The following is a 25,483-nucleotide window of genomic DNA, read 5'->3' on the forward strand; positions in this document are numbered from 1 at the left end:
AGGACTTGCAGTCTGGCGCACCTCAAGCCAAGCCCCACCTCCTCAACAAACCTTCCTTAGTTCAATAAATATTAAGTGCCTATTGTCCCAGGCCTGAGTATTTAGTGGTGAGTAAGAATAGATTCCTTCAGATCTGCTGACAATCCTCCAGAGCCTCCTTTCTCTGCAGGGCCTTTGCACATGCTTTCTCCCTTGTCTGGAAAGTGCTTCTCTCTCCTTTCTCCACATCCCTGACTTTGCCCAGTCAATACCTGCTCACCAGCCAGATCTCAGATGAAACACCATTTATTGAGGGATACCCCTAACTTAGGTTCCTCTGTTAGATGTTTTTAATGCTCTATATTCGGTCTTCATAGCAGTTACTGCATTCCCTGCATTTGTATTTGTTTGCATGGTGATTTAGTTAATTTAACCCACCTTCCCCACCAGCAGCTGCCAAGTCTGCTTGTTTGCTTACCATCCTATCACTCTGGTGCTTTGCTGGTGCTCCACACTATAATGAATGAATAAAGGAATGAGTAAAGGATTTGCTTGCAAGAATATTCAGAGGGTGCTGCTGCCAGGGAAATGTTGGGTGTCTCTGCCTCAGTGGGAATAGGAGCTGGGGCCTGAGCAGAGGGCTGGGGTTGGGGGTGGTATGAAAAGGAGATGTCACCAAGGAGAGGGCCAAGAAGCTATTAGTCCCTCCTTGGGGCTCCTGGTCACAACGCCTGAAACTTGGCCTCGCTCATCTCTCCCACGCCACCCAGCCCTCCCCAGCAACCCTGCTCCTGCCCCTACTCCCCAAGGGCTTTCCACACACCAACCCCACCACCTGCACCTTGTCTCCCTGTTCTTTCTCACATGGCTGGCTCCTCCTCCCCTCGGGTCTAATTTACATGCTGCCTCTTTAGGACACGCCTTCTCTAAGGAGGTTTCTCTGATATCGCTCATCCTTTCATCCAGTTCATTTCCTTCTTTGAAACAGACATGCACGTACATATCTGTTTATTGTCTGTATCCCTGCATGAGTTAGAAGCTTTTGGTTACATCAAACAGAGAATCCAGCTCCATTGGCTTAAACAGTTAAGTTGTCTGGTGGCAGGACTGGATTCGGGCTTGGTTAACTGAGTGGTCTTCTCAAGGACCTGGGTTCTCCCCATTTCCTGGCTCTGCCACCCTTGACATTGGCCTTGTCCTCAGGTTGGTCAGCAGGATGGATGCAGCAGCTCCAGCCATCACAGTCAAGATCCTATCACACACGCAGTTTTCCCCTTGTTAAGGGTCTTAGTTAACTATTGCTGTCTTAACGAATCGTCACGGAACTTAGCTGTCTACAACAATATTTATTATCTCACAGTTTCGGAGGGCTGGTAACCCAGGAGTGGCTTAGCTAGTTGGTTCCGGCAGAGGAGCTCTCATGAAGTTATTGTCAAGCGGTTGGCCAGGGCTGAAGTCATCTGACGGCCATACTGAGGCTGCAGAAGCTGTTCCCAAGCATATTCACAGGGTTGCAGGGGGCTTCAGTCTCTCAGCATGCAGGCCCCTCAGGCTATATGCTGTGTAGCCGCTGCCTCCCCCACATAAGTTCCAAGAGTGAGAGAGCGACAGAAACAGAAGCTGCAGTGTCTTTTGTGACCTACCCTCTTGTGTGACATGCCATCACTTCTTCTGTGTTCTGGTGGTCACTCAGCCCCACCCTGGTACAATATGAAAAGGGACAACCCAGGGTATGAACACAAGGAGGTGGGGGACACTGGGGGGGGGCCTCATTTTGTTGTTGTTTTGTTTTGTTTTTTTTGTTTTTCAAAAGTGAGGATGCCTCTCCTAGAAGCCCAGGAGACTTTTCTTTATATCTGCTGGCCCCAGTTGGGTCACACGCCTGGACCTAAACCAGTCACTCATAAGAGGTTGGGGACCATCATTTTTGCCTCATTACAATCTTGATTCACCCCTGGGCCTAGGCTCTACCTCCGCTGAAGCACAGAGCTGGGGGTAGGAGGGGATCCAGGAGGAAGATGGCCACCTGAACAAAATCATTTGTTTGGGTAAATGGGAATGGATGTTGAGTAAGCAACTGAGTGTCTAGGACACTCACCTGCTAGACTGTAGATCCTGTGAGAATGGAGGCTACATCTTTTCCTACTACTGCATTCCTAGCATGCAGCCCCCTGCCTGCTACTACATTTGTTCAATGAATGCATTCATGACAAGATGGAGACCACAGGCGGGAGGTCTAGGACTAGTCCTGGGTAGGGGTAGATAGCGCAAGGTCCTGGCTCCTTCAGTTCTTAGACTGCAGGAGGCCACCTGCTCCCACCCTCCACCAGCCCCAAGGATAGACAGGACTGGCAGAATTATTCTCACTTTATTTCTGGAGAAGTTTGATCAGATGCAATAACACTGATTCCAGGCGAGGGCAGGGGGCATGGGTACCCCTAAAGCAACCAGTATCCTGTGGCCCAAGGTGCCCCCCCATCCCCTCACCTGGGTTCCCCCTCAGTTACAGTTAAATAGAGAGAGGAAGACCACCCCGGGGAGTCCTGGGAGGGTCTGCCTCCTGCACCCGCCCCTCCACGCAGAGGAGTCTGAGCACAAGTATTTACAGTATTCACATCCACTGTACCCCACCGAACCAAGGCAAATACTACAGGCGGCCCTTCCCCGAGGGAGGAGGCCAGAGAGGCTGTGAGTGTATGTGTGTATACGGGAGGGAGGCAGCCGCGCGTGTGAGCACACGAATGCACTGAGGGGCAGGATCTGGCTCCGGCCAAAGAGACATCAGTCTATAAGGTGCAGATTAAAAATAACAGGAAACCCACCCCCAGGGGCCCAGGCCACTTCCGGCTTTGTTCTGTCTCTCTCTCTTCCAGACCTCCTGGAGGATGTGCGGAGGAGCCCTCAGAGCTGCGCCTGGATCCAAGGCGACCTCCTAAAGGACTTCTGGGAAAAAAAAAAAAAAACAGGAGGGGAAACAGTCAAGGCAAACCACGCCTCCAAGCCCTGATGTCTGGGGGTCTTCAGGGTGGAGTGTGCCAGGGTCCTGTGGCAGAGCTGGAAGAAAGGGCAGGGCTGGGGAGTCCAGGGAAGGCTGCTGGGAGGGGAGGCTGGGGGTCCAGGAATCAGGGATCCGTACCTGTGACCTGTGGGGGCTGTACCACAGCTTTCTTGAGGAAGGCTTCTGCCTCTGCGAAGGGCAGGAGTGCTTCTGGCGTTCGGCCCAGACTCTTGTCCCCAGAGGGTCCCTTAGGGGAGAAGCCATTCTCCTGGTGTGCAGGGAGAGGCTGTAGGCCATTCACCAGGGACCCGGGCGACTCCTTGTTTGGCAGGCTGTGGGTGCAGGGCCAACACTCAGCACTCCCACCCCAGGACCACCCAGGCACCCCCCAGCGCCCTGCTCAGGGCCCCTGGGACTGGTAGCCGGTACCTCCACTGAGGCTCCTGGGGGGCCAGCTCCTCTTTCTGCACTCCCTCCTTCTGGAGCCCTGAGGGCCTGGCCTCCCCGGCTTTCACAGGTTCTGTCACAGGAGAAGAAGGCCCATCAGTCAGGGGCTGGGGAGAGGAGGTTTGAGGAGGGGTGGCTAAGGGGACAGTGATGGGGGGAACAGGGCCTTTACCTGGGCTGAAATTGTTGGCTTGTGCCTCCTTCCTGTCCGGCTTCTGCTTTGAATTGGAAGAATGGTCAGACTCCAGGGATAGCTGGCCCCACCCGGTTCTAGTCCTGACTTCCTCTCTCCCAAACCAGATTCTGAGCGCCCCCTCCCACCTTCCTGGCACCCCCACTGCCAACAGGGCCTTTGGGGAATCCTGACCTTGGTTTCAGCAGCTTCTGACTTCCGAGTCCTCTTCATGATTTCCTCCAGGCGCTGTTTGGAGACCCCGCAGCAGTTAGGCCCAAGTCCTGCCCTACTTCTAAACTTCCCACCAGCCAGCCCCTGTACTGAATATCACAGCCCTTCCAGCTCCTACCAGTCCTCTCCAGGCCAGGAACCAGAACTCACCCCAACTCCTTCTTGACTCGACCTTTACAAGCCCAAGGCAGGGCCTGCTCCCGCAGCCTTCACTGGCTGATAACGGCAACCCTAACTGCAGCTGGCACCTAGCACGCGGCACGCCCACACGGCCCCGCCCACATAAGCCCCTGCCTGCTCTGCACACCTTTTTGCGCTCTTGCCGTTCTTGCTCCTCCCGCTGGAAGTGCTTTTCCCGCTCCAGACGCTGCCTTTCTGCTTCTTCCCGGGACCGAGCTTCGGCCTCTTCTTTCTGCCAAAGACCCCCATGAGCTCTAAGCAGCTGGATTCCCCCTTTCCCTCCGGGCCAGTCCCCAGCTCGCCACCAGGAGGCGCCTGCACCCAGCCCCGCACTGCCTGCCCGGTGGGGGAGGGGAGAGGGGTGCACCTGCTTCTGCAGCCGCTCCTGCTCCTCCTGCTCCGCCTGCGCCTTCTCTCGGGCCTCCTGCTCCTCCCGCCTCCGAGCCTCTGCCTCTCTCTCGGCCCGAGCCTCGGCCTCCCGCGCCAGCTGCTCCTCTCGCATGCGCCTAGGAGACAGAGGAAACTCGGGCTCCAACCTGCGCTTCTCCCGCAGCCTCCATAAAGCCCCCCTCAGTCGCCAAGGGCGCACTCACTTGTCCCTTTCTGCTTGCAGCCTCCGCTCCTGTTCCTCGCGCTCCCGCTGCTCCCGTGCTTGGCGCCGCTTCTCAGCCAGGAGCCGGGTGGCCTCTTCTCGGTCTGTGGTGCCTGCCATGGGTTTGCTAGGGGTCGTTGGTGGAGCAGGAGCTGGGGGTGGGGTCAGGACAGCAGCTTCTGGGGTGGGATCCAGAACCAGAAGTCAGCACACACATCCATCACCGCTGTATGCCACGAGCTTCCTGGACCTCAAGCGACCCCTCCCCCGCAACTTCTGCCATGGACTGGGACAACTGTGTGGTCCTCTTCTCCCGCAGGGCTTCCGGGCCTGGACCTACTAAGGGCAGGAGCCTCCTCTTCCTATCTCCCAACACTCAGTCCCCAGGCATCCCTAGGCTCATATCTCTGACCACCTCTCCCATGCAGGCAAAGTCAGTTCTCTTGCCCTGCCCACCTGCCGGCATCTCGGCTGTAGGCTGCTCCTTCTGGGGCTGAGCTGGGGTTGGGGAGGGCACAGGCGAGGGTGCTGGTGAGGCTGGAGCTGTTGGCTCCTTCTCCTCACGGGTCTTGCTCTTGCTCTGATTCTTGTCCACAGGTCCTGTCGCACTGAGGCTCTCCTTTGCCTCATCCTTCCTCCGAACCCGCCCCTTGGGTGATGCAGTGGTGCCCCGAGGGGATGGTGGTTTTGGGGGTAAAGCGTGGCCTGGCCCTGGGCTGGGGCAGGGAGAGGCAGGCCTGGGCCAGGTCGTGGAGGGAGAGGATGGCCGGGCCTTGGCTTTGGGACTGAGAGAAAAGAAAAAGTTAGGCTTTGAGTGCAGCGTCCATACAAACCGTCTGAGCATGTCATTCCCTCAGGGAAGCATCCTCCCCACCCAGGCCCGGGGAACTCAGCACTCCCCCCTTACAGGCTCTCACACAACCAGATGATTTCCTTTCAGAGCATATAGCCCAGTTTGTAATCACATATTCACGTGTGAGTCTTTGATTAATGTCCAGCTCACCAATAGAGCAAATAAGAGCAAGAACCTGGGCCTGGCTTGGCTCCCGGAGGCATCCTCAGGGCCCAGAACAGTACCTGGCAGGTCCGGTTCATTCATTCAGCAGGTGCCTGCTGAGTACTTACAGACCCCAGGCACTGTTCTAGGTGCTAGGGTACCTCAGCCATCAAAGCAAAACAAACAAAAATCTGCCCTCAAGGAGCTTTCATTTTCATGCTAGGGATGGGTGCCCAGCAACTATTTGTGAAAGGATGGATGAACGAGTGAGCTAACAGCCAGCTGACTCCGGCGCGCAGGCCCCACGGCACACACCCACCTGAGCTCGCTGTGGCCCGCAGCCAGGCGCGGGCGCGGAGAGGCAGGCAGTGACTGGCGCTTCTTGAGGCTGCGCTCCCGGGCCAGGGCACTCTTCTCCTTCTCATTTTCCCGCTCCTTGTCCTTCTTCTCCTTTTTCTGCACCTGGCGGGGAGGAGGAAGGAGAGGGGGAACAGGGGTTGCGGGCGCCGCGCTCCTGCGCCCCGGCTCCCTGCCCCACCTGCGCGCCTACTCACCGGCGAGGCCTCGGGCCGGCGGCGGACCAGGGCCGGGCTGCCCCCAGCGCTGGGCTTGCGGCGCTCCCCGCGCTCCCCAGCTGGGGCACAGCGATGCGCGCTTCGGGGGGCGCTACTCGGCGGCGTCAGGGGGCTGGCAGAGGCCGAGCGCGGGCACACGGGCACGGCTGCGGAGGGATGAGTGCGGTCGGGGTGCGGCCCTCGAGCAGGGCTGGCCCCTGTCCCGCCCCTCGTGGGGGCTCTCCAAGGGCCGCTGCCCCTACCCTGGTCCCGGCCGTTGCGGGGCAGCGTGACCGCACTGCGACTCCGTGCCAGGAAGGAGAGGGTGGGTGTCATCAGGCGGTCCACGATACTGCTCTCCCATGGGCTCAGCTGCAGGCTGCGATCTAGGAGGAGAATGCCGGGAGCGCGTTACCGCTGGGGGCCGCGGCAGGCAACGCAGAAGCAGAGGGGGACTGCTGGGTACCATCCACGTGGAGCCCAGGGAGGCTTCCCCCAGATTCTTACCCCAGTCAGGTGGGGCCACATTTGTCTGCCCTGGGGCCTGACCGCCACTGCAGACCCCCCGCAAGGAGACGGCTCCCAGGGCAAAGTCCTGCACCGCTGGAGGGCCCCCTCTACCACTTTCCCTAAGTGAAAGACCGTGCCTACACCCATCCCACCGCTGAGCCCTGCTCCTCCTGCTACCAGAGGGCTGGCCTGGGGAGGCATGACCCCATGGACTGGGGACAGCGAGGGTCCCTGTGCACCTAACTGAGGGGTGTCCCATGCCAGACGGAGGCTGCTAGGGGGCCTGGCTGGCCTGGGCCACCCTGCTCTGTCCCCTCAGCTGCTGGGTTATTTTTAAGCCTCAGTCAGGTGGAGTTGGTACAGCAGCTGATTTGGTTGCTAGGCAACAGAACAACCAAATAAAAGCTGGAGAAACTTATAAATAACTCCTACCATGGCCCCTTCACATGTGAGCACCAGGGCATGGTGGGAACACAGAGGCCCTGCTGCGTTGGTTGGCCACAACTCTGGAGCCAGCTAAGGCCACACGGCTAGGGCTCTGAAGGTAGAGAAGTGTGGGGTTGCTTGGGCCCCCCCAGGGTAGAGCTGGAATAAGGGGCCCCCTCTGCACACACAGCACCCAGGCTAGTCTGGTACTCAGTGGGGCAATGCCACCTGCCTAAGGCTAGCCAAGGCCAGCTGGCTGTGGTTGGCGATGAGGCTGCCTGCCTATTCCCACTCTCCACCCCTACCCCTAACCCCACCCCTGCCCCCACCTCCACCTGCTGTTGAGGCCCCAGCCAGGCTTTCTGTCTGCTGGGACATTGCCCCTTGTCTCTGTTCTTCTCCCCTGCAGGGCACACCTCTGTCCTCAGGGTCCAGACCCATACACCACCACCAGCTCCCCTGGAGGGGGTGCAGCACAATGAGTGGGGTAGAGTGGGGATGGAGACCTGGCATATGTGAGGGGTCCTGGGACCTGGGGTTCTTGCCGAGCTCTGGAGGAGGCTTGGCAGGGGCTACAAGGGGCTCTGGAGGTAGGGGGCTGGGCCTTCTCTTACTTCTACTGGGGGAGTTCCAGAGCGTGGCAGAGGACTTTGAGAGCCGCTTGTTGATTATAGAGTCCACGTGTTTAGGCAGGTTTACTGCCGACACGGAGCACCTGCTCCCACCTGGAGGGGAAAAGACACGGCATTAGGGCCGGGCCAGACAGGAGCCAGGGGGGGCACTGAGGCCTTCCATGCAAGATGCTCCGCGGGCAGGGTGGGAGAAGGGGGAGTGGGCAGGCTAGGAAGGGGAGGAGGAGGCAGACTTGGCTCTGGGAGGAGGGGGAGGATAGGGGACCAGAGACAACCTGGATTGGGGGAGCTGATGGAGAAGGAACAGAGGAAGGGGATGGAGCAGAACTAGAGAAACTACAGCCTTCCTGGCCAGGAAGCCATTCCCTGGGGCTGGGCGCTGCAACCCCTCCCCCACAGCCACCCAGCGTTGGCACTTGCTGGCACAGCCCTGCCAAGGCGCTATGGCTACAACACCCACATACTAGGACAAATGCAGAGACATTCCTAAACAGAAGAACCCACAGTCACGGTCACACAAATCCACACATCCCTAGGGGCACACAAAGACAAAGACATGCAGGCACGGGCATAGAGAGTAAAAGGCACACTTCGACATGCATGTGTGTGTGCAGACATGCACAGACACAGAAACACAAACACTGACGGATAATGAGCCAGACCCAGATGCACACAGGCACAAACACATTGCAGCAACTTAATCATGATATTTGTAACAGCTGACGTTTTTTGGATGCTTACCACGTACCAGGCACTGTGCTGGGCACCACACACATGTTACCTCACTTGATCCTCCCAAACATCTACCTACAACCTCGGAGGCAAGTAGTATGGTTATCCCCCTTTTACAGATGAAGAGACTGACATCGAGATGTTAGAGGTCACATTGCAAGTGCCAGAGCTGGGGTCCTAACCCAATTCTGTCTGACTTGGGAGCCCTCACTGAGGTACACAAAGCCCCATAGACACACCAAGGCAAACAAACGCATATTAAGACACACAACCCACAGATCCATGAGCACATACACCGAAAGGAACACAGCTGGAAATACTAAACTGGCCATTACATAAAGACATCCAAACACGATGGTACATACATGCCAGTCAATAATCAGACCCAAATCCTGATGGCCCTACATGAAGAAAACTCAGAGATGCATATCTACCTCCCAAGACAGGTTCACAAGGGGGCGATAGTTCTCTTAAATACCCAGCATCTGCGGGGCATTAAAGTGTTCTTTTCTGTATCATCAACTAATAGTAAAAACATAAACAAAGAAGGCTCATCTAAAACGAAAGAGGTTTGAAGAGCAAACCACATGAAGAGAATTCACCTCTGACTTGATACCAGAAGTCTTGGGAAGGGACAGTTTGTCTTAGAAGACCATTCCAGAAGACACAAGTTACACAAAGCAAGGCATACCTGCTGCTGCAGAGAGGGGCCTGCTGCTGGCAACGAAGCTGCTCCCTGGCCCGACTCGTCAGGCCCCCCCGCCTCGCCCCCCTCCCAAGGCCCTCCAGCCCACTCACTGGTCTTCCGTCCTGGGGAGCTGTGGTGCAGGGCTCCTGCCCAGGACCAGCGCTGCTGCCGGATTTCAGCCCACGTCTTCTTCACTGACCGCTGGATGGCTGCTTCATAGCGCTCCTGGTGGGGCAAGGGGCGAGGGGAGCGGTCTGGGCTCAGCATCATTCAGCATACCTGGCAGAAAGGCCCTGCTCTCGGCTGTGACAATGCCTTCTCCACCCAAGAAGTTGTCCCTGACTCATTGTAGGTAACCAAGGTTACTGAATCCCTGCTATGATTGAAGCCGGTTTGTAACAAGTCCCTTCCAACTTGTGCTTGGGGAGCTTTTCACTGTTCTTGAGTCATTTCCTGGATGTATGAGCTGTTTCTCTGAGGACAGGGTGGGACTTTCCCTGCCTGGGGCTCCCAGGTGGGGCCATGTCCCCCTGGCCCTGAGGGTCCTGACCTTGGGGCTACGTTTTCCTTTCAGCCTAAGCCCCCACCCCCCCACCCCTGCAGGGGCCAGGCCGCTTTCTCCTTCCTTTCCTCCTCACATCCTGGAGCTCAGCACACGCAGAGACACACCTCCGCATACACACAAACACGCCCCGCTGGGACCTACACACAAACACTTGCACTGACAGCACACAGTGCCCCCCACCCCGCACCAGGCATGCGCAGAACCAGTCGTGTCTGCCGCGGCAGGATCCCCAGCCCGTGCACACTCAGGAACACAACCGCAGATACGGATACAAATACTGCCGCGGGGGCACAGAAGGCACGGAGGCGCCGACACAGATGTGTGTCCACACTGAGCCAGCGTCCACACGTGTGCGCGCGTGCACGTGTCCGCAGACCCGCGCAACCCTCGCGGGCGATGAGCTCGCACGCACCTTGTTCTTCTCCAGCTTCTGCCGCTGCCGCTCCTCCAGGGCCGCCCGGCGTTGCTCGGCTTTAAGCCTCTGCTCCTCCAGCCGCCGCCGGCGCTCCTGGAGCTGCTTCTCCCGCAAGGCCTTGGCCTTCTCCTCCTTCTCCAGCCACACTGCTTTCTTGGCCGCTGTGGGGAAGGAGCCCCAGGGCGGGTGTGACGGGTCTCAGCCAAGGAAGTGGCCTTCCCTGCTGCCCTGGCCCCAGGCGGGTCTTTCTTCTGCCTGTTTAAGGGCAGTGGCGGGGAGGGGGGAGGCAGGAGGGATGTGCCTCTGCTCCCAGACCCCCGCCTCATGCTGAAGGGCTTCCAGAACACGGGCTCAGGTCTCAGAAGGAGGATTTCCCTGATGGAAGGTCTCTCTCCCCCATTGGGCTCGTGGTTTCTCCGTGCTAAAGGAGACATGAGTTCTTTAGGGCCAGAGCCCTGTCTGACTTTGGAGCCTGCTGGACAGACTTTCACGTATTGTGTGACTAAGAGAGCATGGGACAGAGGGTGAGATGAGGCTGTGGGTCTGAATGGCAGGGATTCCACGGGCTGTGTGTGGCTTAGGAAAATGATTTCATCGCTCTGAGCCTCTGCTTCCCCCATCCACAGAATGGGTGGAGAGAATTAAATGGGATAACATACATACTGCTCTTAGCACAGTGTGCAGTAATTTAGCTTCAGAAGTGTTAATGCTGCCCATCAGAGACTGATGGTGAGGGTGGGGGGAATGAGGACATTTCCCCAACACTCACCCAGGTACTTGGCCCGTTCTTCTCGCCGCTCCTTTGCCAGCTTGTGTCTCTCTCCTGCCTTCTTTACATCTTAGTCAAGGGAATGGGAACAGACTTAGGTCAGAGGCTCCCCCCAAAAAGGGGAGTCAGCCTCGGGGCCCTCCCCCAGGCCTCATCCCCGTCCCTTTTCCCATCTCCTCCTGGGCCCAGGAGATTCCCTCCAGTGGCATCATCCAGGGCTGGGAGCCTGAGCCAAGGAGTCTGGCCCAGGACAAGGGACATCATATCTACCTTGCTTGGTGGGAGGGCTGTCAGAGGCTGGCACCGTTGTCGGGGATGGCTGGCTGCCTCTTCGAGAAGGCCTGGCATCCCGTGGGCCTGTGGCTGGTGGGGTGGGTCCCCTGATCTTCACGTCTGAGAAAGGGGACTCTTCCTGCTGGGGGGCTGATCGAGGCCCAAATGGCCCTGGGGGGCTCTCTGGTTCCAGTGGGAGCTGCTTAGAACTAGCGGCATTCTTCAGGGCAGGAGGGGTGTCTGGGGGTGTGTCGGGGACCAGGGCTGACATCGGTGGTGGTGGCGGCGGCGGGGAGGGGTCACCTTCTGGAGAAGGTCTTGGCTCTGGGGGGGTCCTGGCTGCTACTGCTGGAAGACAACACAAGAGAGGAGAGAGAGTCAGTTGGCACACCCATGCCGTCAGTTCCGCACGGGGCTCTGTTCCTTGTCCAACTCACATTCATTCATTCACACAACATGCTTATCGAGTTCCTTCTGTGTGCCAGGCCCTATTCCAGATACTAATCATACCATGGTAGGAAAACAGCCATGGCCGCTGTCTCCATGGAGCCCACCTTCTAGCCGGCAGACAAATAGCGAGGCAGTTATGGCACAGGATAAGGACTATGTCTGAGGGTAACACAGCAGAGATGGTTAATCAACATTTGGGGGGCTTCCTGAAGAAGGAACAACCAAGCTGAGGGCTGGAGTTTGAGCTGGAGTTGACAAAGCAAGGAGGAGAGGGAGCTGGCTAAAAGAAGAGCATCTGCAGAGGGGCAGAAGGGAGCAGGGTGTGTTGGAAAAACCAAGAAAAAGTTGGTAGCCCTGATTAGTGGCCGGAGTGGTAATGATTGGGGCACGGAGGGGGCCAGTGCTGGGCACAAGTGGGATGCTGTGTTGCTCACTCCCACGTGGGGCGGGCAGCCAGCTGCTTTCACTTTGTCATCTTTTTTCCTTTCCCGAACACCCACAATATCTCAAGATGCCTGTAAAAGATATAGCCAAGGGGCGCCTGGGTGGCTCAGCGGGTTAAAGCCTCTGCCTTCAGCTCAGGTCATGATCCCAGGGTCCTGGGATCAAGCCCCGCATTGGGCTCTCTGCTTGGCTGGGAGCCTGCTTCCTCCTCTCTCTCTCTCTGCCTACTTATAATCTCTATCTGTCAAATAAATAAATCTTAAAAAAAAAAAAAAGATATAGCCAAGCGCCAAGTAAGGAAGCCACGTGACTTGGTCCGGATGTGTATCGGCACACAGGTGAGCACGTGTATATTCTGGAGAGTTGAAAGACAGGCCCAGCTCTGATTTTAGCACCCCAAGAAGGGACCGGAGGGCATGCTTCCCCAGCAGTTCGTGAAGCCACTCCCACTTTTTTAAGTCTCAGTTTTCATATCTGTAAAATGGGGATAATGAGCGCAAGCTAGGGAAGCGCCTGGCAGAACTCATGTGCCAGCCAATACCACCTCCTGCCCTTTCCCTGTGGGTCTTATAAAGATTTGCATGTTGAGCACACTGCCATCTGCTGCTTCTGAGCACTGAAGGGAATAAGGGGGACACAGCCCCGAACCCGGGCTCAGGGGGCAGGGCCGGGGTCCGAGAGAAGCTGAATTGATGGAAGCATTTTTTACTTTTACTGGATGCTTCCACCAGAGTCCTCTCCTCTGGGAAATCTGGCCCTCTTGGGAGGGGGCAGACCCTGATCCCTGTGGGTGACAATGGGTATGTAGGGAGAGCACACTCCCAAGCAGTCACATTTGGGACTCTCGGTACCTTTTTCAGAGAGACAGGTGTCCTGTGGCTGAATGTGGGCTCTGAAAGCAAACTATTTGCAAGTGAATGCTGGCATCCACATTAACTATGTGACCTTGAGCTGGTTACAGACCTTCCCTGTGCCGGCAGGATAGGGGTAGCACCTATCCCACCAGACTGCGATTTTAGTGAAAGCAATAACCTTTAACAGTCATAGATTTCTCCATTTCTCAGCTTCCTAGATTCAAAACATTTTACACATATTTGTTTTAGTCTTCACTGACAGTCACTTATGAAGGAGGCACTATAAATACCCTTTTTTACAGGTGAGAAAAGTAAAATTTGTAAAATTTGGGGTCACTCAGCTGGTAAGTGAAGGAGCCTGGACTTGAACCCAGCATCTGTCACCCAGCCCATGCTCTTACTCATTACAGCCTCCTGCCCCTGTTTAAGGCAGTATGAAGTAATATGTGTTATGCAATGAAATCTGAGGCTCACAGTTTTTCCCTCATTCCTTCCCTTGCAGCTTCCTGGGCTCCAGGCAAGAGCCCCAGCTGAGGCCCTGTCTCCCTAATGGCCCGTCCAAGATGGCCAGCCCCAAGGCTCTATGACAGCCCACTCCGCTTTCCCCATACCAGCTGCAGAAGGCTGCCTGGCCCCTATTAGCCTGTGTCCCAGACGCCTGCAAACTGCATTCCAACTCCAGTGGGCAGTCTGACTAGTGGCAATCATTTAGTGAGCATTTACTATATGCCAGGAGCTGAGCTAGGCCTTTGTAGCCCTATCCTGCATCCTCCTATGAGCTCTGAGAGGCAGAGATTCTTATCCCCATTATACAGATGAGATGCTCAAAGCTTACCCCACAAAGTGATCTGCCCAGGGTCATAGAACTGGCAGGTGGCAGAGGCAGGATTTGAACCCCAGGACTAGTCTGGGGCCAAAAAGCTTAGGTGTGTGCGTGCTAAGCTTGAAAGCTTAGGGTGAGGCCTGTTTACTGTCATTCTCCTAGCACCTGTACGTGCTGCTGCTGCGGGTGTTGCAAGGAAAACTGGTAGGTGGATGTTTGTCTACACCTAGGTAAATCCCACCCACCAGGCAAGACAGGGAATCTCCCAGTAGGTCCCAGCTAGCTGTGTGTGCCTTGGGAGGAGGGGGAGGGAGAGGCCTGGAGGGACCTGTATTCCCATGTCAGATGCAGTGGAGTAGAAAGAAAGGTCCTGGGCTTCCGAGTCCAACAAGCCTGGGTGGAAAACCCCAGCTCTGCTGTGGGACCTTGGGCGAGCCCTGAGCCTGTGTGAGCTTCAGTTTCCTCCCTGAGTTGCTGGCATCAGTGGCGAGTCGGTTAGCGTCTGTGGCACCTGGCAGGAGCTCAGCAAGCAGCACCTGCCCAGAGGAATCTGTCCACTTCTCCCGACCTCTGCTACTAGAGCCCATTTGGGTCAAGCCTTTACCTGCACACCTCCATGACACCACTCTTCTCAAGGGCACCAGTGAACATTGCTAAATCAGCACCTGTTCTCGGTCCTCGTCTTGCTAACCTAGGGGCTGCGTTTGACACGGTTGATCCCTCCATGCTCCTTGAACACTTCTGCACTGGGCTGTGACGACAACACACTTTCCTGGCGTGCCTTCTACCTTGCAGTCTTCTTCGCTGATCCTTCTTGAATTGCCTAACCTCCTAGTGTCAGGTGCCCCAGGCTCGGTGGAGGACCTCATCCTTTTTCCGTCTGCATGAACTCCCTTGGTGATCTCATCCAGACTCATGGCTTTAAATACCATTGCTCTGCTGACGACAACCAGGCTTGTATCTCCAGCCCAGACCTCTCCCTTGCGTTCCAGTTTCGCTCATGCAACTCCCTGTTCGACACCCCTGCATGTCTTGCAGACACCCCAGATTTAACACATGCCAAACTGAGCTCCTGATCTTCCTCCCAGAACCCTGCTTCTCCCCCAGTTTTCCCCCATCTCAGTCCATGGCAACCCCATCCTCCCAGTGTCTCAGGCCAAAAAATCTTAGAGTCATTTTGGAATCTTTTCTTATCTCATACCCCGTATCTAATCTCTCAGTAAATCTTTTTGGCTCAATGTGCAAAGTATATTCTGAATCCAATCACTTCTCGCCATTTCCACTTCTGTCATCTTGGTTCAGCCACTCTTGTCCCTTATGAAGACTCCCTGCTGGGGTGCCCTGGCTGGCTTAGTAGCCCTATCCTGCATCCTCCTATGGATGGTGGAGGTGGAGTGTGCTCTTGATTTCGGGGTTGTAAGTTCAAGCCCCATGTTGGGTGGAGAGGTTACTTAAAAAATGAAATCTTAAAAAAAAAAAAAGACTCCATGCTGCCATTTTCTGTTCCCCTTTCACCTTTTCTAAACACAGCAGTGGAGTGATTCTGCTTAAAAATAAGTTAAATCAGGGGCGCCTGGGTGGCTCAGTGGGTTAAAGCCTCTGCCTTTCGCTCAGGTCATGATCCCAGAGTCCTGGGATCGAGCCCCGCATCGGGCTCTCTGCTTGGCAGGGAGCCTGCTTCCTCCTCTCTCTCTCTCTGCCTGCCTCTCTCCCTACTTGTGATCTCTCTCTGTCAAATAAATAAATAAAATCTTTAAAAAAAAATAAGTTAAATCAAATCACTCCCCTGAAGAAGCCCTGTGTTTTGGGGAGGAAAAACCAAAGGCCTTACAATGGTCTCTGACCACGTTCAGGATGCCCCCTCTTCAGCCCATTACCTCTTGGGCCTGATCTCCTCCTCCCCTCCACCCCGCCCCCAGTCTCTTCCAGCCACTTTTCCAGGCATGCTCCTACCACAGGCCTGTGTACTTGCCGTTCCCTCCGCCAGAGAACTCTCTGCCTCCAGACTGGGGCACCAATCACCTCCTTCGGGGTATTACTCCAATGTCATTTACACCCTCCTTAACCCTATTTAAAATTACAAACTGCAATGGAAGTCTCCCTCCCGCTTTCCAACTGTGTGTTTTCTTTCCAATTCTCTTTGACTCTGTAAGTATCGACACTATTTTAACATTGTCTCCCGCCTCTAGAAGATACTCTCCACCAGGACACATACGTGTCTGTTTTGTCAGCTGTTCTGTCTCTAAGGCGGGCACATAGGTACTCCACAACTATCTGCTGAATGAATAAATTAGTGAACTCCACCTTGACTGATGCCATCAGCATCTCTCCTACCTGGCTGACTACAAAGTCTCCCCACTGCTCTCCCCACACCCATTCTCACTCTGCTCTCCATGGAGCAGTCTGAGTTCAGTGTTTGCAAATGCAAATCTGATCATGGTACTCTTGACACTTGAAACCTCTCAATGGCTTCTCATTGCTTTAAAGATAAAAACAAAACTCTTGCACCCAAACTATAAGTCTGGCTTAGTCTGATGTCCCTGTCCCCATCTCCTACACCTCTTGAATCTCTTCTCCATGCTCCCCACTTGCTTTCTGCACTCCGGCCATGCTGACCTTTGAATTCTGTTAACTGTGCATACTCGCTCCTATCACAGGGCCTTTGCACATGCTCTCTCTACACTTCTCTTAGGTAACCCCCATTTAGGCTTCAGATCTACACTTGGACATCATATACTTGGGGAAGGCTTCCCTGGCCTCTTAGATCAGAATAAATTCCTTCATTCTATACAGTCATGGTTTCGCATGCCTCTTGTTTGAAGCACTGTGACTGTTACAATTTTCAACGTTCTTGTGTGTTTCTCTTGGTATAGTCAGCCTCCCCTTAGACTGAGAGGAAGCCCTCCAAGAGCTGGGCTGTGTCTGCTTTGCTCACCACCACATCACCAGCAGCTACCGCAGTGCCAAGGACATGGAGAAGGTCACGAGATGCTATTGAATGAGAATAAAGTGCTGTACTCGAGAGCCACCCCAGCCTACAGCTGTGTACAGAGAATAAGAGTTTTGCTCTAATAAAGAGCAAATCCATGTGGTTGATAACTTATTGCAAAAGGACAGACACTTGAAGGGAAGCAAATCGACCCCTCCATCTCAATGGAAGGTGGGCAGCTTCCTGGACTACGGCACTCAGGTGGAAGCTAAAAATCATAATAAATGTTCGACTCCAGCAGCTCAACAAGAAAGATTTCTCGAGAAGCAAACGGGACATTTGGACCTCTTCTTTTGACCTGGTGGACGATTGACCCGAAATACAAATATTTCCCTCAGAGGCATGCCAACACTGATGAAATGGCATTGGGACAGTGTTACCCAGAACAAATCATAGTAAACCGAATTAAGTACTTGGTGAGTTATCGACAGGGCATGGTTATACAAACTTCTGATTATTCCTATTTTCACTCATCCAATGTAATCCTTATGCGACTGCCTTGTCTTTTTGGTGTGTGTCAAATTGTGAGGTTTTAGCCACTGTTAGTTCTATTTTGTGAAGCTGATATCTACCAGAAGTATTTGTTAAGAACTGGATAAGAGACATAGTTTGTGTTTATTTCTTGGCACAAAAAGCATTCGCCGGGCAGAGGTGACAGAAGCTGATCATAGTGTCAGTGAGTCTTGTCTTCTCAAGAGCCCCACGAGGGCCTGTACCTGGGGTCCACAGAAAGATCTGGACGCAGTGTCTCAGTGGGCCGGTCACACGTCTCAGGGTGCTCGCTCCCCATCTCTTCCCTTCCTCTAGCCCCTCCCTCCTCCCATACCAACAAGTGCTGTTGGTCCAAATACTCCTCTCGCAACACTGATAACTGAGTCTGGCTTTTCTATTTGCCTGCTGCCCCTATCTCTGCCAGCATGACTGCTCATGGAGAGAAGAAACTGGGCCTTGCTCATTTTTAGAGGCCGGGGTTTATCTAGGACCGGCTGGTACAGAGCAGGAGTTCTGGGTCTGTTTAATGAAGGCACAGATGGGTAAATGCGTGGATGGATGGGGGGACTGCGGGGAGTCACTTAGCCAGCACATCGTCAAACCTCGAGCTGCTCCAAAGCCGAGCCTTCCTGATCCTAAAGGTCGTGCTCGAATCAGAGCCCTGAGTGTGCCCTGCCAGCTCGTAAACCCTGGAAGGGTTTCTAGAAGGCCTACTGTATGCCAGGCACTTCTCCTCATCTCATTTCATTCTGATGACAGCCCTAAAATGGAAGTTCTGCGGATGACCCCTGTTTCGCAGGTGAGAAAACTTACTCAGACACATTAAGTGAATTGCTCATGTCAGCATCAGAGGGAGGATTTGAACCCAAGGCTATCTGATGACAAAACCCTTATGTCACACTGTTTCTGGCAGGCATCACATCACCCCTCCTTGAGGCTCCTGCCTGTTCCCTAAAGAAGGAAGGGATTCGGTGGTTCCCTCAGGGAGGTTTCCCCCAAGATGGTGAAGGGTGCAGGTGGGGCAGGCAGGCACTGAGCTCAGAGGGCAGGAATGCAGGAAAGGCAGGCTCCTGCCCAGGCTGGCCACCAGGAGGCAGGAAGTGAGACACCTGGGCAGGGGGTGGGGGTGTGTGGCCATCCTCCCGGACAGAGCAAAGGAGCACCCGGGGAGAGCCAGCAGAGGGGGGTGCAGAGAAAGCACCCCTGGGCAGGGAGCAGGGGGAGCAGAGGCACAAGGCAGAGAGAGGAAACAGGACAGAGAGGGGCACCGGTAGTCAGAGCCCTCCGGCTCTCACAACAGCTCCTCGGATGGCAGCGCGAGGCCAGACAAATGAAGATGGCGAGTCCAATGGAGGGTCAAAGACACACAGAGAGACAGAGTACACACCACAGAGGGAGAAAGACACCCAGATAACGTGGACAGAGCCTGAACAATGGCAAGAGACAAGACACGTTCTTTTCTCCCTCGCCCACCCCCCCCCCCCCACATACACAGGAATCAGACTTAGCGGGGATTTGGAACTCTACACACACACACACACACACACACACACACACACACACACACCACACCACACCCAGAGCCAGGTACCCCCTCCAAGGCACAGATGAAGCCTCACAGATGCACACAGCACACAGACATCGTGTCCCCAGGGTACCTGCACAGCCTCATCCAGGTCATGTCCTCCCTGTCCCTTCTGGACGCCCCCTTGCCTGGGCCCAGGGGAAGTCCAGTTAACAGCAGCAATACCTAACGCTGTGTCAGATCCAGCTCAACACTTTAAATACATCAGTCCCTTTCATCCTCACCACAACCCTACAAGGTAGACATCATTACCCCATTTGACCAGTGAGGAAACAGATTCGGAGAGCTTAAGACACGTGCTTAAGTCACACAGCTGGTGAGTAGCAAAGCTGGGGTTTGGGGCCTGAAGCAGCGTTGACAGTCTACCTTCACTCTGCTACTCAAAGAGGGCAGCCTCTTTGAGGGTTTCCCCGCCTGGAGAGCTCTGAGCTGGGAGGGTGAGGATGGGGGTAAGGGCGGGTCCCGGAAGGATGAACTCTGAGAGATGCCTGGTCATGGGGCTGGGACAGAGGGAACCCTTAGGGGGCAGCATTACTCTCAGCCTGAGTGGAGCGGAGCCAGAACTGGGAGGGAGTGAGCGAGGAGGGGGCAGCCTGCTTCAACAGTCCTTAGAACCTGGGCCACAGGCCCTTAGGAGCAGGGCACTAGGGCCAGGCCATGGGCCTCTGGTGGGGAGATAAAGCCGGGATCACCACTGAGACTGCAGATCTGAAGGAGCTCTCTGGCCTGGTTGGCGGCCATTGTTCCCAGCCTCCAATCAGGAGCACCCACTTCCTGTTATTTTAGGCGGCAGGAAATGACCCCATCCCGTAGCCCAGGCCCCACCGCAGGCCCTCCCTCGGCCCCAGCAGGGCTGTCTGTGCTAGGGCCTAGCAGCTCAGGGAAGAGGCCTGAGAATGGCCTGCTGGCTGGACTGTGACCACGGCCTGGGTCCAGGGCCTCCTTCTGGTCTGACTTCCTCAGACTCCAACTCGACAAGATGCACAGGGGACTCAGCTCTGCTGACTCTACCTCTGCCTGCCAGAGAATAGATCACGGGTCCCTAAGACCAAGATGCCTATAGATCAGTCATGCCAGGGAAGCAGGTCAACTCTTTCACCGGCTGGCTCAGCCATGGTAAGTCATCCTAGAGGTTTGTTGCAGAGACTTTAGCATCAGATGAACCTGGGTTCAAACCCTGCCCCTGCCAGTTCCTAGCTGTGTGACTTTAGGCCAATGATTTCCATCTCTGATCCTCACCTGTAAAATGAGGATAATATTGGGCCCACTCAGGGACTGTACTGAGAATCAAATGAGACCAGGCACATGATATGCTAAGCATTATGCCTGGCACAAAGAAGGCCCTTAAGAAATAGGAGTGGGAGGGACGCCTGGGTGGCTCAGTTGGTTAAGCGGCTGCCTTCGGCTCAGGTCATGATCCCAGTGTCCTGGGATCGAGTCCCACATCGGGCTCCTTGCTTAGCAGGGAGCCTGCTTCTCCCTCTGCCTCTGCCTGCCACTCTGTCTGCCTGTGCTTGCTCTCTCGCGCGCGCTCTCTCTCTCTCTGACAAATAAATAAATAAATAAAATCTTTAAAAAAAAAAAAAGAAATAGGAGTGGGAGATAAGATGGACTTACCCCTGGTGAGGGGCTATATCTCCTCTTATAAGTGGGGCTGGAGCTCCGATGGCGGTAGCAACTCCATGCTCCCTACCCCCTGCCTCATGCTCTCCGCTCCCCTCAGGGCAGAGCTGAAGCTGAGAGGTGGCAGACGGCCGAGGGCTGTGCCCCGGGGTGCCAGGCAGTGGCTACCACAGCCAACAAAGCTGCATTATCTGGGCCTGGCTCTTTGGCTCCCTGACTTGTCCCAAGGCCCAGTGAGGACCCAGGGACATGGTTCCCTGCTGCTTGTGGCCCAACTTCCAGCCTCAGTTAGACCTGAGACCCGGCCTGGCCACCCTCTAGTGCCATCACTCTGGTCAGGGCCCTGCTTTCAGCTCGTTCTCCCCACCCCACCCCCCAGCTAATGCCCATCCTGAGGGAAAGGGGGAGAGCATGGCCCCATGCCCCTTCCTCCTTATTTGCATATGCATGACTGCACATTAGGGGCTCATTAGAGGCTCATTACTGGGCCCACAGGCCCAAGGGGGCACGAAGCTGTCAGTGGGAGGCACCAGCTAGGCTCAGCCCATTGTGCCAGTCTTGCCAACTTTTACTCGCCCTTTTAGGTTCACCCGAAACGCCTCCTCCTCTGTGAAGCCTTCCACAAGCCCACTGACCACCGTACCACCAGTATTCCTGTCAGGTTTCCCTCCACTGGGCGCATCTGCTTCCCTCATAGGGCCAGGAGCTCTCAGCGGGTAGTGACACTGTCTGTCACTTCTCTGCCACCCGCACAGCCAGCACGGAGCCAGCACCTGGCAGTCATCGGTGTGTGCTCTGGGTGGCTGTCTGCTACTGCCCCAGCCCCCGCTCCCTCGCCCAAGCACTGGGGGGCCCCTCAGTTCCCCAGATCCACCCTGGTTCACATGTGTCTAGAACCCCCTCCCCCTGGCTCTCTGTCCCATATTTACCTCCTGAAACTCTAATGAATCACACCTCCTTCTCTGGCCTCTAAAGGAATTAAAAAACAACAATGACAAAAAAACAAATAGAGTTTATTGACCACTAACTATGCACCCAGGCCCAGGCTAAGGGCTTCATGTATTCCTCTAATTTAATGATCCCCATCTCTCCACAAGATAATTTCTACATTAGTCTCATTTTATAGATGGGAACATTTAAGACTCAGGTTAAGCAACATACCTAAGGTCACACAGTAGTAGGTCATGTTTGAGTCCAGAGTCTACATTCTTAAGCAAACTGGCTCCCAATCCCTGTCCTCGCCTCCCCCGTGTTTCGTACCTCCCTGCTGGCACAGGTTCTGATGAGCATAACCACAATAATGGTAATAGCACTGTACTGCGGCCGTCTGCTGCTAGGCTCCTTGGGTACATCATCTCCAACCCTCACATTAGCCCCAAAAGGTTTGGTAACACCACCTCCTCTTCCAGGGGCATAAACTGTGACTGGAGGAGGCAAGTCACTTGCCCCAGTCCACACCTGTCCCCCACTGCATGCTGCCTCCTGGAAATGCTCAGGGGAGGGGGAGGTAGACGGAACTCAAGGACGGCAGGGACCGTGCCATGGGCATTCCATGTCTCAGCCCCATGCCTCAGACTCGACAGGACACATGCAGTGGGCACCACCTTTATTCCCTGGAAGCCCTTGGCTTGGAGGGGGCCCCCCACCTTCACCTTCTGTGTGGGGATTTGCCACCAGCCTGATCTAGGTTCTCACGTAACTCCATCCAGGCCTGCATGTACAGAAAAGTCTTCCCAACCCAGGACCCTGTATGCAGACCCCCTCAGGCCCCTCAGTACAGCCAAGCATGTCCCCCAGACCCTCAACCAGACCCCCATCTGTGGCCCCGTCATCATGCCCATTCAGGCCCCCATGTATGCACCAGTACCTGCACCCCTCAGATGCAGAGGGCCAATAAGCAGATGAAATGGACCCAGTCGAGGACTGTCTGGGTGTCCCCTCTCAGGCTCAGCAGAGCCAAGACTGACCCAAGTGCCACTGTTCCAGCACAGTCTACAAACCACCCCAACCACAACAGTCTGATAGCTAACCCCATCACCACCACCACCTGGGTCCCTCAGCTCCCACACCCACGCGGGCCCCTGGAAGCGCCCACGCTGGCATGGGGAGGAGCCCACCCACAGCCAAGCAGCTCCGCCTGTCTTGGGCTCTCCGCACCCACAGACACTGTTTCATGCTGGGCCCACGCCCCAGGGGTCAGGGAGGTGGCAGGGATTAGGCTCTAGAACTCTATGGAGGTGTGAGGTTGGGGCCGCCTCCCCCCCTGAGTCAGTGGGAACAGAACTTGGGTCCTCAGTAATCACGCTCTTCCCTCCCCTTCCAGGAAGAAAGAAAAAGAGAAATCCCTCCCTCCAACACTAGGCCCAACCAGAAACCTGTCCCCACCCCCTCATCAGCTGCTCCCAGATCCGAATGGGATTTGCAGAAGTCCTGGGCACTGGTGGTTGGTGGGGTGAGAGAAGGGGAGGGTAGCTTTGATGGTCTTCTGGGGCCTGGAGTGTTTGTAGGGGGGGCGGGGGTAGGCATCTCAAGCTTCAGGCTGAGGAATGATGTGGCAGGTCCCGGGAGTGCCGCCTCGAGCCTTCACCTCATTCTCAAGAGAGACTCGGGCCTAGGGAGGCTAGGAAGGAGGATGGCAGGATACAAAGCTTTACTTCTGTCCCTTTCCTCCCCAAATCCGGCTGGGTGGGCTCCGGAGTAAGCCAGGCTGCAGAAGAGGCGGCCCACTCCCCAGCTCCCGCCCTCGCCCCAAACAATGCCGCCTCCCCCTCCCCCTCGTCTTTATCCGGCGGGTTACTTGGCAGCCGCCGCTAGAGACCTCCCCCTGCCCTCCCCTCCACTCCCCGCCAGCCCGCAGCAGCAACAGGCCCTTTGCGCGGCAGCTGGAGAGATGGGGTGGGGGCGATGTCTGGGCCAGGGCCTGGGCGTGGGGGGCGCCCAGGGCCTAGGCTTCGCTATGCAGGACTCCAGGCCTGAGAATCTGGACCCCCCAACACACACACTCAGGCTGGGGTCACCCTTGCCCACAAGAGATGAAGAGGCGGACAGACGCCCCAGTTCGATTTAAGAGGAGCATCGGGGCCGGGGTGGATCAGAAAGGGGATGCAGGCTGGGAAGCCGAAGGAGCAACGGGCCGGGGCGTAAGGGTCACCCCAACAACTCCGGAGCGGGGTCCTCGAGGATCCCGCCGCCCAGGGTGTCCTAGCGCCCGGAGTGGGGGAGGGGGCAGCTGTCAGAGGATGCGTCGGTGTACCCGATCCGCCGCCGCGGCAGCCTTTATTTTTAAACTTCCAAGTGGTCAGAGGGCGCGACGGGGGAGGGGTCCCCGCCCAGCGGGTTGGCCTCCTCCTTGGCCTTCCCGAGGCCCCGCGACCTCCCCCCATCTCGCCTCTGCGTGGCTCCCGGCATACCTGGGGGTGCGCCGGCACCTGGCTCTGCATGTGGGCCACTCTCCATGGCTGCGGCGTCACCGGGTGTTTTGGGGTCTCAGCGGCGGCGGCGGCGGCGGCCAGTGGCCAGGACAGGGGTCCCGCGGCGCATCACGCCCGGCCCTGCCCGGCGGGCAAGACTCGGAGGCGGGGGCGCTCCGGAGAAGGTCTGGGCTGCCTCGGCTGGTGGGTGGCCTGCGAGGCTCGGAGTCGCCGGCCGCCCAGTGTCTGTCGGTCTCGGCCGCGATCCCGCTCCCTGCCCGGCGCCGGCCCAGTCCCGGCCGCGGCCCAACCCTATTGTACCGCCCGGGCTGGGCCTGGCCTCCCCGCTGGCGCGTACCAAGTGCGACACGGGGAGGACCTTCCCCCCCAGCGTCCGGGATCCGAGCCGCTGCGCGCCCGCCTCGCTCGCCCCGCCCCGCCTCCGCCCCGAAGCGCGGGCCCTCGATCTCGGGACGCCTCCCCTGCCGCCGCGGCCGAGGGGACGCCACGGTTCCCCGAGGACGCCCGTGCCGCCGTCTCCCCCTGCGACCGCGCGTTGGTACGCGCCACAGCGCCAGCCGGCTATGTAGGGAGCGCTCTGGTGACTCACCCGCTTCTTGGATTGGGGGGAGTAGAAGGGAGCGGGCATGGGAGCCTCCAGTCCCACCCTGGAACTTAGGGGCTCCGGCTCCGGAACCTTGGCGGTAGCTTCAAATCCAGATTCTCCCCCAATCCCACCTCAAACCAAATCCGCCCGGGGAAATGTCGAGAGACCTGAAGGAGGGTCCCAAGGAGAGCCCTAAAAGGGCTCTCTGCTTTCTCTCCCCTTTCTGCTGCCCTTCCTCCAGCATCCTACGGCTGGTGTCTTCCATGCTCCCCCGGGGTAATTACAGGCCTGCACCAATGCTTTACCCAGGTCTCTAATCTGCTGGGTCCCTCCCAGCTCCAAACTGGGTGGTCCTGGCCCTGAACCTCCCCCATCCCCATCGGGGGACCCCTCCAATCTCCCCAGAAGGACTTTCTCCCCTGTAGCTTGTCAAGGAGGGAGGGGGTCCCTTCTGACTCCCCTCCCCTCCTGCTTCCCAGCTCTCTGAGGTGGAACCCCCCCCCATTTCCCTTGTTAACGCCAGCAGAGGTGGGGCCTCAAGCCAAGTCTGGGCAGCCTGGGCAGTTGGGGGGAGGGGGGTAGCTTGCTGGGAAGGTGGATCGATGATGGTGCTGCAGGGACTGACAGAGGGGAGGAAAGAGGAGGCACAGCTGGGCCCTGCCATCCCCTCCCTGCCCTTTGTCCTGACCTCTAGAAGGTCAGTTCTCTGGTTCTCCATTGTCCAGAGATTAGGCGCAGTGAGATGCTAGCCTGCCCCTCTTTCCCGCTAGCGTCTTCTTTGAACAGTTCCAGAAAGCAGCCATTTCAAGGGTGAGAGTGGGGAACAAAAGGGTCTGGGTCTCAGGCAACCTGGGAACAGCCAGTCCTAGGAGGAGTGAGTAGCTGGGGGGCCTGAACTCTCTCGGAAGGGCCCCCCACCCCACCCCGGGAGGGAATAGTGCCACCACCTCTGGCCCCAGATCATTAGAAAATGATGATGATGGAAAGGCAGCAAATGGACCTTAAGCTAGTATCTTAACTTTTCTGAAACCGAGTTTGCTCAC

General features: G+C 56.4%; 1 protein-coding gene across 5 annotated transcripts; it reads right to left on the reverse strand.

Moving 5' to 3' along the window:
* Positions 1-2,331: 2,331 nt before the first annotated feature.
* On the reverse strand, positions 2,332-24,229 carry MAP7D1 (MAP7 domain containing 1). Of its 5 annotated transcripts, XM_046018991.1 has the most exons (18): positions 23,834-24,225; positions 11,161-11,511; positions 10,891-10,959; positions 10,119-10,282; positions 9,252-9,366; positions 7,704-7,814; positions 6,417-6,539; positions 6,154-6,320; positions 5,919-6,061; positions 5,059-5,387; positions 4,604-4,781; positions 4,378-4,516; positions 4,138-4,242; positions 3,792-3,845; positions 3,597-3,639; positions 3,407-3,497; positions 3,116-3,309; positions 2,332-2,922 (listed from the first exon to the last, which is right to left on the reverse strand). In XM_046018991.1, exons 1-18 carry the CDS (start codon positions 23,877-23,879, stop codon positions 2,912-2,914), a joined length of 2,433 nt encoding a protein of 810 aa, XP_045874947.1. In that variant the 5' UTR covers positions 23,880-24,225; the 3' UTR covers positions 2,332-2,911. The 5 variants fall into 5 exon arrangements, with proteins under 5 accessions (XP_045874947.1, XP_045874938.1, XP_045874928.1 ...); XM_046018982.1 differs by having other exon boundaries at positions 6,154-6,539; positions 11,161-11,508; positions 23,834-24,229; XM_046018972.1 differs by having other exon boundaries at positions 6,154-6,539; positions 23,834-24,227.
* Between the last annotated feature and the right edge of the window lie 1,254 nt (positions 24,230-25,483).

This window comes from Meles meles, chromosome 1 (genome assembly GCF_922984935.1).
Source record: "Meles meles chromosome 1, mMelMel3.1 paternal haplotype, whole genome shotgun sequence".
In the NCBI taxonomy this organism is placed as follows: Eukaryota; Metazoa; Chordata; class Mammalia; order Carnivora; family Mustelidae; genus Meles; species Meles meles.